At 40.3% G+C, this 20,775-nt stretch overlaps 1 protein-coding gene across 3 annotated transcripts in view; it reads right to left on the reverse strand.

The window, feature by feature from the left end:
* Nucleotides 1-20,775, reverse strand: part of megf11 (multiple EGF-like-domains 11) — a 510,687-nt gene that overhangs the window by 5,657 nt on the left and 484,255 nt on the right. For all 3 annotated transcript variants that reach the window (XM_061917129.1, XM_061917127.1, XM_061917128.1), the window contains 4 exons: nucleotides 16,784-16,950; nucleotides 16,643-16,706; nucleotides 6,108-6,152; nucleotides 5,338-5,538 (listed from right to left, as the gene is read on the reverse strand). In XM_061917129.1, coding sequence (XP_061773113.1) covers nucleotides 5,338-5,538; nucleotides 6,108-6,152; nucleotides 16,643-16,706; nucleotides 16,784-16,950 — 477 coding nt within the window. The remainder of the gene's footprint in view (nucleotides 1-5,337; nucleotides 5,539-6,107; nucleotides 6,153-16,642; nucleotides 16,707-16,783; nucleotides 16,951-20,775) is intronic.

The following is a 20,775-nucleotide window of genomic DNA, read 5'->3' on the forward strand; positions in this document are numbered from 1 at the left end:
CTAAGGGGGGGGGGGTATATTTATAGCTAGAATTCACTGAAATTCAAGTATTTCTTATATATATATATATATATATATATATATATATATATATATATATATATATATATATATAATAAATTAATTTCAGTGTTCATTTATCTACAGATTACTTATTACTAATTGTTGTATTTGAAGTGCAATGCTTTGCAGCCAGTAGCACAGCCTTTGAAGGAGCATAGGTTTGAGCAGAATCTGTGAAATTTAATTCGGAGGAAAGGAATGAGTTTAGGGTTGAATTGTCCATCCTCGTTCTAATCTCTGTCACTATCTTTCTAACCATGCTGAACACCCTCTCTGATGATGCATTGCTGTGTAGCACGCACAAAAGTGCCTTCATCAAATGCACCAGAGTCTGAAATCTTCCATCTCTCCCTAGCATCCCCCTTCCCCTTCGAGATGTCCTGGATGAACTGAAATTCTTGTTTCCATTCAATTTGGAACTTGCAAGCATACTTCTTCTTCTTACTCGTCGTCGCCATGTCTATTCTTCGTTCTTCTGTATCGTCTCTGTTATGTTTTTTGACATTACTACTTGCCGTAGGCAATGCATGATGGGAATCCGGATGTTGTGTGTCAGTGTATTAACGTGCCGGCCGGACTAAACACACACTTAGAAATAGCTCTGTGCCTGCCTACTTTATGGGTTATAGATAAACCTATGGATAATGGAGACATATATAATAATGTCATTGTTGTCGTGTGTGCAGTTGCGCACTGCGCTCCAAAAGCCGTAGATGTTAAGTGACTGGGTCGGCACGCTGTTTATAAGGAGGAATAGCAGACGTGACGACAGGCTGTCCTCACTTAGGTCTGGCTGGAAATCGGGAGAAATTCGGGAGAATGGTTGTCCCGGGAGATTTTCAGGAGAGGCACTGAGGGTTGGCAAGTATGCCGTCACACCCTGTGTGCTTGGTTCTCCAGACTGTAATTGATTGCTGTGATCTTTACACAAATAATAAATTTACCCACACATCACAATGGTAATACAATAGACAAATCATCGTCCGGGGTGTCACTACGTCCAAAGTTATGGTACTTCCGTACACTAAAGTAATGTCCGATTACTACCTTATAAAATTTGAAGTTCAGAGCCATTGTCACTGATAACAATACTTTAGCAGCCATAACATTATGCTGCCACAAGTACGAATTTTGCTGGCCTACTGCCTTCAGTAATGGCACCGTTCCCAAATTATGTGGATCTATCAATAACCTCACTAACAACTTTAACGATGGCCTACACAACGCCATTGATAGTATAGCACCGCTAAAGCTTAAAAAGGCCCCTAAAACTACTGTTTATTATTGTGTGTGTTTGTGTTGATAAATGTTAATTGTTTATAATGACTTCATTTTTTTACTTGAAATATAACAGTGAGTCAGTAATGATGGGCTGTCACTTCTAAGTCTCATTTGCAATTTACGCTAGACACCAGTAGTGTATAGACTATGGTGTGTTGTCTAAGCGAAGAAGTAGTTTTAGTCATTAAGTTGAATGTGCCTGTCTCGCCTCTTGTTGTGTCCTAAAAAGTGTTTGACGCTATTATACTTGGTTTGTGTAAGTATTAGTATTATATTTATTACACACTAGCTGTTTGATTGTAACGTGCATGTTAGTTGTACTTTTCATTACCAAATTTCGAGATGTTGAAATCGCCGTGTAAAATTGCTAATGTCATCAAAAGCGTGTTAATGGCATATTTAGATGGATAGATATTTATTTTATTTTGGTCATCAGTTCACGTAAACAGTACACTTCAAATGCACAGCAGATAAATAAATAAAAGTATTGGTTTACATTTCCCTAGTGTGTGAATGTGAATGTTGTCTATCTGTGTTGGCCCTGCGATGAGGTGGCGACTTGTCCAGGGTGTACCCCGCCTCCCGCCCGATTGTAGATGAGATAGGTGCCAGCGCCCCCCACCACCCCAAAAGGGAATAAGCGGTAGGAAATGGACGGATTTACATTTCCTGACCAGAAAGGTATAGGCCGAAGCTAATAGATCATTATGCCTACAGTCCCCCTTCCCACATTTACTTTGTACATGTCAAATAGAGAAAAGAAAATAGCACTTTCTTCTTGCTGTGTTGACACTCAAAATTGTAACATTTTTTGTTTCCTGGCCAAGTGTTTGAGTCTGAACCACATTTGCAACCAAACATGACTGACAGAGCTAAAGAAGTGGAAGATTTTCGTTGAATTAAAAAAACAAAACAAAACAATTACCAAAACATGAAAACGTGTGTAGCTAACTGGGCGACGATATTCTAGCACAGTGGTTCTCAAATGGGGGTACGCGTACCCTTGGGGGTACTTGAAGGTATGCCAAGGGGTACGTGAGATTTTTTTCAAATATTGTAAAAATAGCAACAATTCAAAAATCCTTAATAAATATATTTATTGAATAATACTTCAACAAAATATGAATGTAAGTTCATAAACTGTGAAAATAAATGCAACAATGCAATATTCAGTGTTGACAGCTCGATTTTTTTTTGTGGACATGTTCCATAAATATTGATGTTAAAGATTTTATTTTTCTGTGAAGAAATGTTTAGAATTAAGAATCCAGATGGTTCTCTATTACAATCCCCAAAGAGGGAATTTTAAGTTGATGATTACTTCTATGTGTAGAAATCTGTATTTATAATTGAATCACTTGTTTATTTTTCAACAAGTTTTTAGTTATTTTTATATAGTTTTTTCCAAATAGTTCAAGAAAGACCACTACAAATAAGCAATATTTTACACTGTTTTACAATTTAATAAATCAGAAACTGATGACACACTGCTTGCTGTATTTTACCTCTTTATTTCTTTTTTTCAACCAAAAATGCTTTGCTCTGATTAGGGGGTACTTTAATTAAAAAAATGTTCACAGGGGGTACATCACTGAAAAAAGGTTGACAACCACTGTTCTAGCATATCACTGCTAGTCAGCACCATACTAAGGCAAGAGGATTTTCATGTCAGCCTTGAATGCTAAAATAACATCTAAACGGCAGACATTTATCCATGAAAACATGGAAAAGCTACTGATGGTGTGTTTGATGTAAAAGCAGCTTGAAGGGGACACTGTGGAAGTCCATTCTCCCAGTTACATGCTTCATAAAACTTATGTTGTTGTTAATACTACATTATATTTTTTGTTTTCATACAATAGTTCTCATCTAAAAGTTTGTTGATCTTTTTATAAGGAATGTTACATGTTTAAATTGTGCTTATTTGGGGAGAAGGGGCAGGCACAAATACAGTAGATGGATTTCAATTGATTTTATTGGGAGATATTGATTTGAGCAGTTGGCGGGCCGTGCGTTTCCCACCTAGGCCTTCAGTGATGTCCGACTTCAACGATTACCTCTCAAAATACCATCATTTATGTCAACACATGACCTTTGCCGGAGAAATACTATAAATAAACACATTTACGCCCTACTGTGCATCGAATCACCTCAACAATGTACAACACGGGCTATTTTCTGTCGCATTTAAAAATCAATAAACCCGCATCAGCAATTAAAACATATCTTATGTGATACTGTCAAAATTAAAACAGCAAAAAATACTGTATATTAAACATTGAAAAATTAAATATTTGAACTCACAATTTGTAGCACTCATTTGACGCCGTATGACACCTCGTAGTCGGTTGATTTAAGTGGAAATGGTGGACATTTCCACATTTCATCGCTGACATCGTCTCACAAGACGTAGATTCTCTTTAAATATCCTTCTTGAAAATGGCCTTGCAAATATATATCTGCCACCTAAGCAACGTTTTGTTCTCCTTCTTTGTGGGTCAACACTTCCTGCTTCCTGCCTACTTGCAACATTAAGATTGGATACTCACTTTGGAATGGCAAGCGAGTATCCAATTACAGTCTCGTTAACATCAGGCTACCTAGATAGGCTACTGTCAACAAGTTGTGATGTGATTTGCTATCGCAACTGTCTATCAACTGTATGTGTTCTCAAATTAATCCGCTAAATGTCCTGGTGAGTATTCAATCACAGGACGGGTAAATGCCACGTTCAACCTTAGGCCAGCTAGAATGTCTTACTGACAACAACTCGTGATCTGATTGGCTATCGCAACTGTCTATCAACTGTATGTGTCCGTTCACTTACAGTGCATAACAGCCGCATTGATGGTTCTGAAGGCCTGGAGCAGATTTTATACAGCATGGCAATATAAGCTAGCTGAATTTTGATTGGATAAAAACTCTAACCTGAAAACAACAGTACTGAAAGGAGCATATGAAGAGAATATGAATTATTTTAGATATTTAGGGAAAGTAAATAAAAAATGATTTGCGATGAGGTAGCGACTTGTCTTGTTGTTGTCTTGTTCACGAGTGAGGGAAAAGTGGATCGTGAGATCGACAGGCGGATCGGTGCGGCGTCTTCAGTAATGCGGACGTTGTACCGATCCGTTGTGGTGAAAAAGGAGCTGAGCCGGAAGGCAAAGCTCTCAATTTACCGGTCGATCTACGTTCCCATCCTCACCTATGGTCATGAGCTTTGGGTCATGACCGAAAGGATAAGATCACGGGTACAAGCGGCCGAAATGAGTTTCCTCCGCCGTGTGGCGGGGCTCTCCCTTAGAGATAGGGTGAAAAGCTCTGCCATCCGGGAGGAGCTCAACGTAAAGCCGCTGCTCCTTCACATCGAGAGGAGCCAGATGAGGTGGTTCGGGCATCTGGTCAGGATGCCACCCGAACGCCTCCCTAGGGAGGTGTTTAGGGCACGTCCAACCGGTAGGAGGCCACGGGGAAGACCCAGGACACGTTGGGAAGACTATGTCTCCCGGCTGGCCTGGGAACGCCTCGGGATCCCCCAGGAAGAGCTAGACGAAGTGGCTGGGGAAAGGGAAGTCTGGGTTTCCCTGCTTAGGTTGTTGCCCCCGCGACCCGACCTCGGATAAGCGGAAGAAGATGGATGGATGGATGGATAGCGACTTGTCCAGGGTTTACGAAGCCTTACGCCCGATTGTAGCTGAGATAGGCGCCAGTGCCCCCCGCGACCCCAAAAGGGAATAAGCAGTAGTAAATGGATGGATGGATGGATTTCTGGTTATGTTAGGCCAGCAGAGAAGGCCTGGCTGGCCCTGACGGCGCATCCCTGGATTTGAGATACTATTGTTTTGAGTTAAGAGCTCCATCACAGAACCAAGCTTGTTGAGGAACTGTTGTATTTAGAAAGTATTTCATTGAGTACTGTAGAAAACACAGTTAAGGATTATTACTGGAAAGGCTTCACGTTCAGTAGTCACCTGGGAAACACAACACACTCACCGACATCATAGATGGTCCTGGTGGCACCGCCTAGGAGGGTGGCGGTGCCTCCAAAGGGCACCTCGCGGTGGGAGGGGGATTTAATCTCCACGTAGCTACTCTCCGTGTGCTTGCACACCAACCCGGGGGGATCCCTGATAGTGGCGTAGGGATTCTCCGTGTTCAGGGTACAGGAGCTCTTCATGGAACCCTTGATGTAATCTGTGACAGCGGAGACCGTAAAGATGGAGCGATGGTGACTCGTGGAGCAGCAGCGCGGGCAGAAGAGTCAAAAAGTTACACTTCTTTTGCTGGATAACGGCGTTAAAAAGTAATTTGAGCACAAAGGGGAGACAGCAGAGGGCTAATCTCTTCCATAACAATCTCATCAGTCAGTCTAAGAGGCCTCATTATATAGACCACAGCGAGCTTTCTTCAGACCCTTCACACCCATTGGTCTCTCACATTCACCGGCGACTGCACTGTACGGGAGACCCAATGATGAATCCAGCGTTGAGCCACTCAGGGCAATTACCATCGGAACAAAACTCAGCCCATCATGATTTTGTTCAAATACTTTTCCACATAAATCATGGAGGATAGATATTGGAGTTGGGGTCACACTCAGGTGGCATTGGAAACCATTTGGTGAAAGTGATTGAAGGACGGATTTTAATTATTAGTGTTGGAATAGCTCAGGAAGATGTACGCACGCACGCACACACACACACACACACACCACACACACATGAACATACACAGACACACTGCTACTCAAATGAATGATTTACCTTTTCTGGAGCCTCTCGGAGCCTGTGTCTCCCCCTGTTGAACATCTGTTGAAAAATGTCAAGACCAAGAACGTCAGATGTTGCATAATTCCCTCGTTCTGTAAGAAGACACTCAATGTTTAATTTGACAGCTATTGTTTTTCCATGTTGTCATCCAGTCAGGAGAGTCGAAGATGGGATACTGGATAAACATTGTGAAGAGGCCACCAGACTCAGTACTTTCTACAAAACCCAAAAAACAGTGAAGTTGGCACGTTGTGTAATTTGTAAATAAAAGCAGAATACAATGATTTGCCCAACCTATATTCAATTGAAGAGACTGCAAAGACAATATACTTAATGTTATTTATTTTTTTTGCAAATAATCATGAACTCATAATTCAATGGCAACAACATGTTACAAAAATTTGGCACAGGGGCATTTATACCACTGTGTTACAAGGCCTTTTATTTTAACAACACACAGTAAACGTTTGGGAACGGAGGAGACCAATTTTTGAAGCTTTTCAGGTGGAATTATTGCTTGATGTACACCTTAAATTGTTCAACAGTCTGGGGTCTCCGTTTTCCTATTTTACGCTGTGCTGATTTTCAACTTATGTTGTCCACAAGATGGAGGGAAAGTTGCAATGTCAACATTGTCAGTTATTTAAAATGAATCAAAATCACCCTGTGTGCCAAATTTATTATTAAACTCACTGTCTCGTGAGCTTAATTAAAGACGCCAGTGAGGTACATTTGGCCCGCGGGCCGTAATTTGGACACCCCTGGTTTCACCAGTTGTTCGGTGATAATGAATAGTTTAATTCTTTCAAACATTTTTTTTCTTAAGAGTGTACAAATCCACTCCATCCCTTTTAATTTTTTTTTTTCAATGATGGCTTATATATCTGCCTGTTGTCAAGACGTGGACTTTGGTGTGGTTTGTTTTCCTGTGGTGCGACTGGCATGAAGGTAATGACATCTTTTAATTTTAATTCGAAAAGTACAAACAACAACAAAGGGTATAAACAAAAGGTGCTCTCAGCGGAGGTACAAAGCTTGGCTATGAAACAAAACTTTTACTACAACGTAAACTATGGACATAAAACAAAACTTGCAAACTATGGCATGAATAACAAAAATTATGGGGAATGAGAAACGAGCATGGATCATCAGCACGGAGCAAAGATGTGAAGAGAGTGGTAGAGGGTGAGTCGAGGGTCATGTCGCCAGGCTGACTGCCTGGCAACGACAGGCTTAAATAATGCTGTGGTGATTAACAGGTGCATGAGTCCAAATGAACCAGGTATGTGACATGACAGGTGAAAACTAATTGGTGGTCATAGTGACAAAACAAACAAGAGTGCACAATGAGTCCAAAACCAAACAGAACGTGACCACAAAACATGACACCTGTGAACCTTTCAAAATATGCCTGAATTTGCACTGGTGAAGGTAAATAAACAGTAGACTAATGGAACTCTAGACTACTACCTGAAACCCAGAAGGGCCTTAAGGCCCGTGATTGCAACCCAGTGATAGTAAGGCTGGGGCACTAAACCAGGAAATTGGTGAACTTTAAAAATCCACACACTACCAACTTGATACTATATGGCTCTCAACAAATTGATTGCAGCATAAGACCATCACAGAATTGCTTGGAAGCATTTTTATCTGAGGAGTGAGGATTGTTCTAAATTCAGCATCACAGGTTAAGATACAACATCCCATTAGTCAGCAAAGAGCATATGTTGTAAGTCACTGTTTTATGTTCATATTTGAAACATGATGATGCTCCAAGGCTCTCCCAAAGTCTGCCACTAGTGGTAGCAAACACAGAAGGGCTCTCTAAGTTGTTGACGCTGATTTCACAGAGCAAAGAACCCAACCGTTGCTATGTGCTCCGTGAAATCAATGCACCCAGAAAATAAGTTTTAGTAATGCTCAAAATGAGCAAAACACTGTAAATATTATTATGAATGTACCTGTTACTACTTTACATATATACCTACAGAATGTATATAAAACTGTGTTGTAGGTTATTGGATGACTTTCAGAGGGCTTTATTGTCAAAATAGATCAGGCCTTAGGCAATCATTTTGATTCGGGGACCAAATTTAGAGAAAAAAATGTGTCTGGGGGTCGGTATATCTATTTTTAGGAACATTAATACAAAACCTCACAAAAATGTCTGATTGAATGCTAAAAACGTTATGACACACCGCCTTAAAAAATACAATGGAATTTAAATTGTTTTTCCTGAATGAGACACCCAGAATGCACATGAAAATAAAGAATGTGGGTTTTACAATATTAACTATGAACGATAAATCACTGAATATTGACAACGTATGAATGTCACACCCCCTCTTGATCGACATATTTTACAATCAAGCGAAATGGAACAAAATGCAACAAACACTGCAAGATATGAAGGCGAAGGGTAAAAAAAACAAAACACCTACAATCTGATGTATCTGATACATCACTAAGCTTTAGAACTTTGTTGTAAAAATCTCCTTCCGCGTCTGTCCCTGACACCCGCATTTTCAGGCCGGCTCTGGAAACACTCCCCACCCACACTGCTTGGTGCCTCATCTGAGCTGCTGTGACTTGGACTCGGAGTAAACAGAGCCAAGATTTGGTTTAATGTAATTTGCCCTCGCTTCCCGGCGTGCGTTTAAGAGTGCACTGCTGTGTTTGGATAGAGACAGGTGTGGACAATATTGGAGAAAGACGCACTTGTACCCACACTAAAAGTATACAGCGAAGGTGAAAACTATTTGATGTTTTGTAGCAGGCGATGTGTCGTGAACGTTGTCACAACTTGTTTATAAAGTCTTTACTTGTTCACTGGGATGCTCACTCGTCCTTTATTCAACTGCAAACTTTATCAGTGTTCAAATAACATCAATACTAGCTAAAATGTTCTGTCATCTCATCGAACTGAACGCAGGCTGTGAAGATTGCGTATTCGATGTGGGGGGTTGTCACTCCTCTTTATTTTTGCTAGCCAAACTGTTGCACTGAACCAAGAGAAGAACAGAGCTTATTTATTAGACTTCATCTTCATTAGCCAAACTGCTTTGCGTTTTATTTTAATATCAAAAAGTAAACTTGTCTTTTTTTCATGTCACAATGGTATTACTTAAAAAAAAAAACATTCATGTGACGGAGCATTTTGTTAATGTGTTATTTTGTGTAGTTATTCCTACACGACATATTTCTGCTCAAACTCCTAATGGATCTGTCCTGATATATCATCTACAAATAAATGTAAATAACTTAAAACAAAAAGAAAAAAAAGAAAAAAAAAAACCCTCCCGCTATCAAAAGGTAAATATAGAGATAAAGGCATCATGAAATTACAAAAAAGCTGACAAGTTTGTATTAATAATGAATGAAAAAAACATATATATATATATATATATATATATATATATATATATATATATATATATATAGACCAAGATGGCGGCGCCCGGACGGGCTGCGCTCTCGAGGGGCTCCTGCTAAAGATGGAACATTTGGCAGAAATACCGGACAATTCTACAAACTTTATGGCTGGCTCACATCGTGGTCACTCCGTGATCACGTACGACCGCCAGACACTTCTGGATGTGGACATATCGGGCCGTTTTGGACTGATAGACACTTGCGTGCTAGACTTGCTAACTAGCATGGGAATACATCGGCGGCTACATCCAGCGGCCTGTGAAGCAGGGGAGTCTAGTAGCAGCGGGGGCCGTCTACGGAGCAGACGCCAGCGGTGTGTTCGGAAACGCGGATGCCGAGCGGGGCTAAAAACAAAGCAGAAGGCTAATCCCCACAGAACACCACTTTCCTCCATCCCGAAGACGGATTTAGATGGAAAATGCGAGACTACTGGTCTGGGTAAGGAGTCAGTTAAATTAGAACAAGTTTTTTCTGCTTTGAGTGTTTCAGAGTTGGACATGTGTTTTACTGAGGTGGCTAACTATGATGCGTGCAGTTTATCAAAGCAACAAACAAACAATCGGAAAATCCCCGTTACTGAGGTGGCTAACCATGATGTGTGCAGTTTATCAAAGCAACAAACAAACAATCGGAAAATCCCCGTTACTGAGGTGGCTAACCATGATGCGTGCAGTTTATCAAAGCAACAATCAAACAATCGGAAAATTCCTGTCGTATCAATTCCTAGATATGGTCGTAACTATACTAAATGCACTGGGCATAATAAACACAACATTATTAATATTGCTACTACGGATAATTTGATCAAAAACTCCCTAAAACAGCCCACTACCTATAATATAGGTTTTTTAAACATAAGATCATTGTCTCCTAAAACGTTGTTAGTTAATGATATTATCAGAGACAACAATCTTAACGTCATCGGTCTCAGCGAAACCTGGCTTAAACCAAACGACTTTTTTGCGCTAAATGAGGCATGTCCTCCTAACTTTACACATGCGCATATTGCCCGTCCGCTCAAAAGGGGTGGGGGGGTCGCACTAATATACAACGAAAACTTTAACCTTAGTCCTAACATAAATAATAAATATAAATCGTTTGAGGTGCTTACTATGAGGTCTGTCACACCGCTGCCTCTACACCTGGCTGTTATCTACCGCCCCCCAGGGCCCTATTCGGACTTTATTAATGAATTCTCAGAGTTCGTTGCTGATCTAGTGACACACGCCGATAATATAATCATAATGGGGGACTTTAATATCCATATGAATACCCCATCGGACCCACCGTGCGTAGCGCTCCAGACTGTAATTGATAGCTGTGGTCTCACACAAATAATAAATGAACCCACGCATCGCAACGGTAATACGATAGACCTAGTGCTTGTCAGGGGCATCACCGTTTCCAAAGTTACGATACTCCCGTATACTAAAGTATTGTCCGATCATTACCTTATAAAATTCGAGGTTCAGACGCATGTTCGTCAAACTAATAATAATAATAACTGCTATAGCAGCCGCAACATTAATACAGCCACAACGACAACTCTTGCTGACCTACTGCCCTCGGTAATGGCACCATTCCCAAAGTATGTGGGCTCTATTGATAACCTCACTAACAACTTTAACGACGCCCTGCGCGAAACCATTGATAACATAGCACCGCTAAAGTTAAAAAAGGCTCCAAAAAAGCGCACCCCGTGGTTTACAGAAGAAACTAGAGCTCAGAAATTATTATGTAGAAAGCTGGAACGCAAATGGCGCACGACTAAACTTGAGGTGCACCATCAAGCATGGAGTGATGGTTTAATAACTTATAAACGCATGCTTACCTTAGCTAAAGCTAAATATTACTCAAATCTCATCCACCGTAATAAAAACGATCCTAAATTTTTGTTTAGTACGGTAGCATCGCTAACCCAACAAGGGACTCCTTCCAGTAGCTCAACCCACTCAGCTGATGACTTTATGCAATTCTTTAGTAAGAAAATTGAAGTCATTAGAAAGGAGATTAAAGACAATGCGTCCCAGCTACAACGGGGTTCTATTAACACTGACACGATTGTATATACGGCGGATACTGCCCTCCAAAATAGTTTCTCTCGTTTTGAGGAAATAACATTAGAGGAATTGTTACAACGTGTAAAGGAATAAAACAGACAACATGTTTACTTGACCCTCTTCCTGGGAAACTGATCAAGGAGCTATTTGTATTATTAGGTCCATCAGTGCTAAATATTATAAACTTATCACTCTCCTCGGGCACTGTTCCCCTAGCATTCAAAAAAGCGGTTATTCATCCTCTTCTTAAAAGACCTAACCTCGATCCTGACCTCATGGTAAATTACCGACCGGTGTCTCACCTTCCTTTTATTTCAAAAATCCTTGAAAAAATTGTTGCGGAGCAGTTAAATGAACACTTAGCGTCTAACAATCTATGTGAAACCTTTCAATCCGGTTTCAGGGCAAATCACTCCACGGAGACAGCCCTCGCAAAAATGACTAATGATCTATTGCTAACGATGGATTCTGATGCGTCATCTATGTTGCTGCTCCTCGATCTTAGCGCTGCTTTCGATACCGTCGATCATAATATTTTATTAGAACGGATCAAAACACGAATTGGTATGTCAGACTTAGCCCTGTCTTGGTTTAACTCTTATCTTACTGATAGGATGCAGTGTGTCTCCCATAACAATGTGACCTCGGACTACGTTTAGGTAACGTGTGGAGTTCCCCAGGGTTCGGTCCTTGGCCCTGCACTTTTCAGCATCTACATGCTGCCACTAGGTGACATCATACGCAAATACGGTATTAGCTTTCACTGTTATGCTGATGACACCCAACTCTACATGCCCCTAAAGCTGACCAACACGCCGGATTGTAGTCAGCTGGAGGCGTGTCTTAATGAAATTAAACAATGGATGTCCGCTAACTTTTTGCAACTCAACGCCAAAAAAACGGAAATGCTGATTATCGGTCCTGCTAGACACCGAACTCTATTTAATAATACAACTCTAACATTTGACAACCAAATAATTAAACAAGGCGACACGGTAAAGAATCTGGGTATAATCTTCGACCCAACTCTCTCCTTTGAGGCACACATTAAAAGCGTTACTAAAACGGCCTTCTTTCATCTCCGTAATATCGGTAAAATTTGCTCCATTCTGTCCACTAAAGACGCTGAGATCATTATCCATGCGTTTGTTACGTCTCGCCTCGACTACTGTAACGTATTATTTTCGGGTATCCCCATGTCTAGCATTAAAAGATTACAGTTGGTACAAAATGCGGCTGCTAGACTTTTGACAAGAACAAGAAAGTTTGATCACATTACGCCTGTACTGGCTCACCTGCACTGGCTTCCTGTGCACTTAAGATGTGACTTTAAGGTTTTACTACTTACGTATAAAATACTACACGGTCTAGCTCCATCCTATCTTGCCGATTGTATTGTACCATATGTCCCGGCAAGAAATCTGCGTTCAAAGGACTCCGGCTTATTAGTGATTCCCAAAGCCCAAAAAAAGTCTGCGGGCTATAGAGCGTTTTCCGTTCGGGCTCCAGTACTCTGGAATGCACTCCCGGTAACAGTTCGAGATGCCACCTCAGTAGAAGCATTTAAGTCTCACCTTAAAACTCATTTGTATACTCTAGCCTTTAAATAGACTCCCTTTTTAGACCAGTTGATCTGCCGTTTCTTTTCTTTTTCTCCTATGTCCCACTCTCCCTTGTGGAGGGGCTCCGGTCCGATCCGGTGGCCATGTACTGCTCGCCTGTGTATCGGCGGGGGAAATCTCTGGCTGGGGACATCTCTGCGCTGCTGATCCACCTCCGCTTGTGATGGTTTCCTGCTGGCTCCGCTGTGAACAGGACTCTCGCTGCTGTGTTGGATCCGCTTTAGACTGGACTCTCGCGACTGTGTTGGATCCATTGTGGATTGAACTCTCACAGTATCATGTTAGACCCGCTCGACATCCATTGCTTTCCTCCTCTCTAAGGTTCTCATAGTCATCATTGTCACCGACGTCCCACTGGGTCATTATTGTCACCGATGTCCCACTGGGTGTGAGTTTTCCTTGCCCTTATGTGGGCCTACCGAGGATGTCGTAGTGGTTTGTGCAGCCCTTTGAGACACTAGTGATTTAGGGCTATATAAGTAAACATTGATTGATATATATATATATATATATATATATATATATATATATATATATATATATATATATATATATATATATATATATATATATATATATATAAATATGGGCTTCACGGTGGCAGAGGGGTTAGTGCGTCTGCCTCACAATACGAAGGTCCTGCAGTCCTGGGTTCAAATCCAGGCTCGGGATCTTTCTGTGTGGAGTTTGCATGTTCTCCCCGTGAATGCGTGGGTTCCGTCCGGATACTCCGGCTTCCTCCCATTTCCAAAGACATGCACCTGGGGATAGGTTGATTGGCAACACTAAATTGGCCCTAGTGTTTGAATGTGAGTGTGAATGTTGTCCAGGGTGTACCCCGCCTTCCGCCCGATTGTAGCTGAGATAGGCGCCAGCACCCCCCCGCGACCCCAAAAGGGAATAAGCGGTCGAAAATGGATGGATGGATATATAAATATATATATATATATATATATATATATATATATATATATATATATATATTAGAGATGCGCGGTTCGCGGTCTCATCCGCGGAGTCCGCGGATAAACTGCAGGTCGGGCGGGTGACATGACGAAAAAATTGATTTTAATTAGATTCGGGCAGGTGGCGATTGAACCATCCGGAAATATTTGATATACATGGTTCTGTGATCGGTATCCTTTGCCATTCAAAGAGCCATTTAAGACCTGTGTCATAAAGCGAAGAAGACAATATGAGACGCTAATATTCTCTAGAATGACTGCCGGCAGTCACCCAGTTAATAAGTATTAGGGCGTGCTATGAAGCTATTGGCTTTGTCGCCTTCTACAGCATTTACGATCTGCTTGTCAGTCCTGCAACATGTTGTGTGGCTTTCCCAGCAACACGCACACGACTGCAAGGCATACTGGGTGACACAGAGTACACTAATGGTTGTGATATAAACAATTTTAACACTCTTAGTAATATGCGCCACACTGTGAAGCCACACCAAACAAGATTGACAAACACATTTCGGGAGAACATCCTCCCAGTAACACAACATAAACGCAACACAACAAATACCCAGAATCCTTTGTATATACATATATATATATATATATATATATATATATATATATATTAGATTAGATAGTACTTTATTTATTCAGTCAGGAGAGTTCCTATATATATATATATATACATATATATATATATATATATATATATATATATATGTGTATGTAGGCCCTGCGATGAGGTGTACATCGCCTTCCGCCCGATTATAGCTGAGATAGGCAACGGCCCCCCCCGCGACCCCAAAGGGAATAAGCGGTAGAAAATGGAAGGATGGATGGATATATGTATGTATGTATATATATACATATATGTTAGTGCTGTGAATCATTGGGTGTCCCACGATCCGATTCAATGTCGATTCTTGGGGTCACAATTTGATTCAAAATAAAAAAAAATGTTTTCAATTCAACACGATTCTCAACTCAAAAACATTTTTTTCCCAATTTAAAAGGATTCTCTATTCATTCAAAACATAGGATTTCAGCAGGATCTACCCCAGTCTGCTGACATGCAAGCAGGGTAGTACATTTTTTTAAAAAGCTTTTATAATTGTAAAGGACAATGTTTTATCAACTGATTCCAATATTGTAAATTTGTTTTAACTATTAAACGAACAGAAAATATGACTTATTTTATCTTTGTGGAAACATTGGACACAGTGTGTTGTGAAGCTTATGAGAAGCGATGCAAGTGTAAGCCACTGTGACACTATTGTTCTTTTTTAAATTTTTTTTATAAATGTCTAATGCTAGTGTCGATGAGGGATTTTTAATCACTGCTATGTTGAAATTATAACAAATATTGATACTGTTGTTGATAATATTCATTTTTGTTTCACTACTTTTGGTTTGTTCGGTGTCATGTTTGTGTCTTCTCAATTGCTCTGTTTATTGCAGTTCTGAGTGTTGCTGGGTCAGGTTTGGTTTTGGAATTGGATTGCATTGTTATGGTATTGCAGTGTAGTAGTTTGTTGGATTGATAAAAAAAGTAAATGAAAAAAAAAAATCGTATTTAAAAAAAAAAAAAAAAAAAAAAAATATATATATATATATATATATATATGTATGTGTGTGTGTGTGTGTGCTTTGTTTGCCTTGGCGCCCTTCTAACTTGCCTTGGTGCTCTACAATATGAGCCCTCCTTTAAGGCAACACTTGCCTTGACTTTAAAAAGTTCAAATTCGAGGCCGGCATTAGTACAGTTATATTTAGCCAACTGGCATCTTTGATTCAACAGTCATCCTTGAAAAAAACTTTTATGGCTCCAATACACATTTTTAGGCAACTCAAAACACATAGTGTCATTTTAAGAAAAACTCAAAAGCAGTTTCCCATGACTTCCACACTTCCTCAAAGTGTGTTGTTGCAAACTGAGCTTCAACAAAAACAGTAACTGTTTCGTAGATTTAAGGTGTTCTGCATTGCAGCATATAAAAACTATATATTCATACCTGCAATACAATTTTACTTGACCACTTAAATGAGAGTATAGAGAGAAGCATGATTTGTATATTTAATATATCATAACTAGCGTGATTACTCTCATGTGGACGGTAAACTACTTCAACAGTTCTTTTTTCCACCTGCATCTCTTAAGAGGGCCGTAGCTGACCTGGCATAAACCAACACTTGAGAATTTAACACCGGGTGAAAAGAAGGCGTACTAACGAAGTCGCACTGACCCCTGTTCTTCTCAGAACCGCACCGCTCTCCTTCTAAGATGCATATCAAATGAAAAGGAGAGCAAAGGTTTGGTCTAACAAGGAGTCTGTGGTTCATCTTCATTCACAGCATGGATTCCCGCTAAAGACACGCAGGCCTCATGCCCTTGGGGCGGCGTCACAAAGTCATGATGGATGAGGCTATTCGTGAGGAATGAGAGAGGAAAAACTGACCGAGATCATTGAGGTTGCAGAAGGCTCTCCAGTCAGAACCGGTTCGGCTTTTCAGGGTGCTCGACTGCAAGGGGGATAACGGAAGGATTGCTTTATTTCACAGCACTTGACTGAAAATCGTGTGTAAAGTGCAGAGCGTACTTTGAGGGTCAGTGTGGCGTCCAGGCTGCTGGAGATGGTCGACACAACATTGCACTGGGCCACGGTGTGATAGCTGGGGTTGGAGAAGCACTGGCCAGTGCTGCTGCTGCTGGGGTTCTGGTTGATGTCAGCTGTACCCGTCTTTATGGCCACGGTGCTGCCACACTCTGAGGGGATAAACAGTAACTTAGCCATAGAAGCGTTTGTGTATGCAGTCGGTGTCCCAACATTAGAGGCCTACTGAAATGAGATGTTCTTATTCAAACGGGGATAGCAGGTCCATTCTATGTGTCATACTTCATCATTTCGCGATATTGCCATATTTTTGCTGAAAGGATTTAGTAGAGAACATTGATGATAAAGTTCGCAACTTTTGGTCGCTAATAAAAAAAGCCTTGCCTGTACGGGAAGTATCAGACGATATGCGCGTGACGTCACGGGTTGTGGAGCTCCTCACATCTGAACATTGTTTACAATCATGGCCACCAGCAGTGAGAGCGATTCGGACCGAGAAAGCGACGATTTCCCCATTAATTTGAGCGAGGATGAAAGATTTGTGGATGAGGAAAGTGAGAGTGAAGGACTAGAAAAAAAAGTAAAAAAAAAGACAAGGGCAGTGGGAGCGATTCAGATGTTATTAGACACATTTACTAGGATAATTCTGGAAAATATCTTATCTGCTTATTGTGTTACTAGTTTTTTAGTGAGATTATATGGTCGTACCTGTACAACCTGAAGGTCGGCCCCGCACCTTTCTTAAGCACCAGTCGACGGGTGGTGGCGATGCCCATCCCTCTTTGAAACACGATCTTTCGAAATGATTGCTGCATAATACACTGTACTTTGTGTGTGTGGTCCAATCCAACCGTGTTCGCTTGATATCTCTGTTCCATAGTAAAGCTTGACTGTCATCTTTCGGGAATGTAAACAATGAAACACCGGCTGTGTTTGTGTTGCTAAAGGCGGCCGGAATACACCGCTTCCCACCTACAGCTTTCTTCTTTGACATCTCCATTATTCATTGAACAAATTGCAAAAGATTCAGCAACACAGATGTCCATAATACTGTGGAATTATGCGATGCAAACAGATGACTTATTGCTGGGAATGGTGCTGGAACAAAATGTTCTATACAATGCGTGACCTCACGCGAAATTTAAAATTGCAACTTAGTAAACTAAACCGACCTTATTGGCATGTGTTGCAATGTTAATATTTCATCATTGATATATAAACTATCAGACTGCATGGTCGGTAGTAGTGGCTTTCAGTAGGCCTTTAGACAACATTCAAGATACTTGCTGGCCACCACATTAGGTACGCCTAAAATCCTCCTTTTAGAAAGAGAATCACTTTCAGGTATTATTTTACCAAAATCTTATTATTGTGTAGACATTTACTCGATTACTGTACTGTAATACTCATAGATGGTTATTATAAAAAATATACAATATTTTGGTACTCAAATTAGGGACCACCAAAATAGAAAAAAAACTAATAAATATTTTAAAAATACGCCCGTAATTCGATAATAGGTTAGGTTTTTATTTTAATTTTTTTTACATCCACTTGTACAATCAAATATATTGCCTTCAAATATAGAAATTAGGGCTGTCAAAGGTAGCGCGATAATAACGCGTTAACGATAAATTTCAATAACGGCCGATTAATGCTAACACTTCCAATTTGACCCTCGGGCCATTCCTTAGCGGGGGGAACTTGGCTGCGGTTCACTTGCTACTGATAGACTTAGACAAACTTTATTGATCCACAAGGTAAATTGTTCCACACAGTAGCTCAGTTACAAAAGGATGGAAAGGATAATGCACACAAGGGCACGAAAAGAGAATGAAAACAAAAGGTATAAGGTAGACTAAAAACCTACCATAGTAGTAATATAAAATATAACATATATGTAATATTTACATATTATATATATACAGTCTGCGATGAGATGGCGACTTGTCCAGGGTGTACCACGCCTTCCGCCCGATTGTAGCTGGGATAGGCTCCAGTGCCCCCTGCGACCACGAAATACCATGAATTGATTAACGTGGACCCCGACTTAAACAAGTTGAAAAACTTATTCGGGTGTTACCATTTAGTGGTCAATTGTACGGAATATGTACTGAACTGTGCAATCTACTAATAAAAGTATCAATCAATCAATCAAAAAAAGGAATAAGCGGTAGCAAATGGATGGATGGATAGATACAGTATATAATATATAATGATGAAGTGAAGTGAATTATATTTATATAGCGCTTTTCCCTAGTGAATCAAAGCTCTTTACATAGTGAAACCCAATATCTAAGTTACATTTAAACCAGTGTGGGTGGCACTGGGAGCAGGTGGGTAAAGTGTCTTGCCCAAGGACACGACGGCAGTGACTAGGATGGCAGAAGCGGAGATTAAACCTGGAACCCTCAAGTTGCTGGCACAGCCACTCTACCAACCGAGCTATACCGCCCCATAATATAAAGATATATTATTATATTATATAATATTTTTATACAATATATAACAAATCCCAATTACCATGTACAATATTAGAGTATATGTAACAGCTGTAGCAAAAAAAGCGCAGCATAAAATAGAGAGTAGATCCAGCAGAAAATATATATTATAAACAAAGAGAGGTAGCTAATATAGAAGCGGTCAGCTATTTGACAATCAGCCAAAAGCGAGCAGAAACGGACAAAGGTACATCAACCTTGTGGAAATATCAGGTTCAAAGTCATGGCAAGTTGTTCTCTCGACAAGAAAGGACTATTTTATGTTGTGAAAAGAGGCGACATCCCTTTCATTGATTGATACTTTTATTAGTAGATTGCACAGTACAGTACATATTCTGTACAATTCACCACTAAATGGTAACACCCGAATAAGTTTTTCAACTTGTTTAAGTCGGGGTCCAGGTTAATCAATTCATGGTAGCAAACACCTGCTGCGCGCATCAGTCAAAGGTGGGTGGTGATTCACTTCTGTGTTCAGATTACGGTTGAGGTGCAGTGATAACATAATGTTTAGATTGTTACTGGGACTGCTTAGGTAAGTAACATGACATTAAAGCTAAACATAAATGAAAGACATGATGTCCAAAGGAGACCTTTTTTTTTATTGCAAACAGTCGATCCGACTTTAAAACATGTCAAGAACCTTTCTCGAACCAATCACACACTTTTCTGGCTCCAAAATAAAAGCGCTACGCTATACACCTGGTTTAATTACGTTTAGGGTTTCTGTAGCTAAACATGCTTCACTGCAGCTCACCGGCATCGCCCCCTTACATCCACTGTAATGATACATCCACTGTAATGATATTGAGTACAGGCACTTATCTAGTCGATACTACTATGGTTACGTCGTTATTTTTTTTTCTTTCGTTTTTAAAAAATGTATATTATGTTTATAAATCAGAAATCAGAACTCAGTGAATATGTTCCTGGACACATGAGGACTTTGAATATGACCAATGTATGATCCTGTAACTACTTGGTATCGGATCTATACTTAAATGTGTGGTATCATCCAAAACTAATGTAAAGTATATAACAACAGAAGAATAAGTGATTATTACATTTTAAGAGAAGTGTAGACAGAACATGTTAAACGAGAAAGTAAGCAGATATTAGCAGTAAATGTACACGTAGATTAATAATAAATGTTCTACTACTTGTCCTTAATGATGTTAACAAAATAATATAATGATCAATGACACAATATGTTACTGCATACGTCAGCAGACTAATTAGGAGGCTTTGTTTGTTTACTTACTACTAAAAGACAAGTTGTCTAGTACCATATTTCCTTGAATTGCCGCCGGGCATATAGTATGCGCCTGCCTTGAATTAGAGCCGGGTCAAACTCGCTTCGCAAAATAATTAGCGCATGCTTAGTATTACCGCCGGGTCAAACTCGTGACGTCACGAGTGAGACTTCCCCTGTCATCATTTTCAAAATGGAGGAGGCTGATTTCAATACCCGTAATT

Source organism: Nerophis ophidion, linkage group LG12, assembly GCF_033978795.1.
Source record: "Nerophis ophidion isolate RoL-2023_Sa linkage group LG12, RoL_Noph_v1.0, whole genome shotgun sequence".
In the NCBI taxonomy this organism is placed as follows: Eukaryota; Metazoa; Chordata; class Actinopteri; order Syngnathiformes; family Syngnathidae; genus Nerophis; species Nerophis ophidion.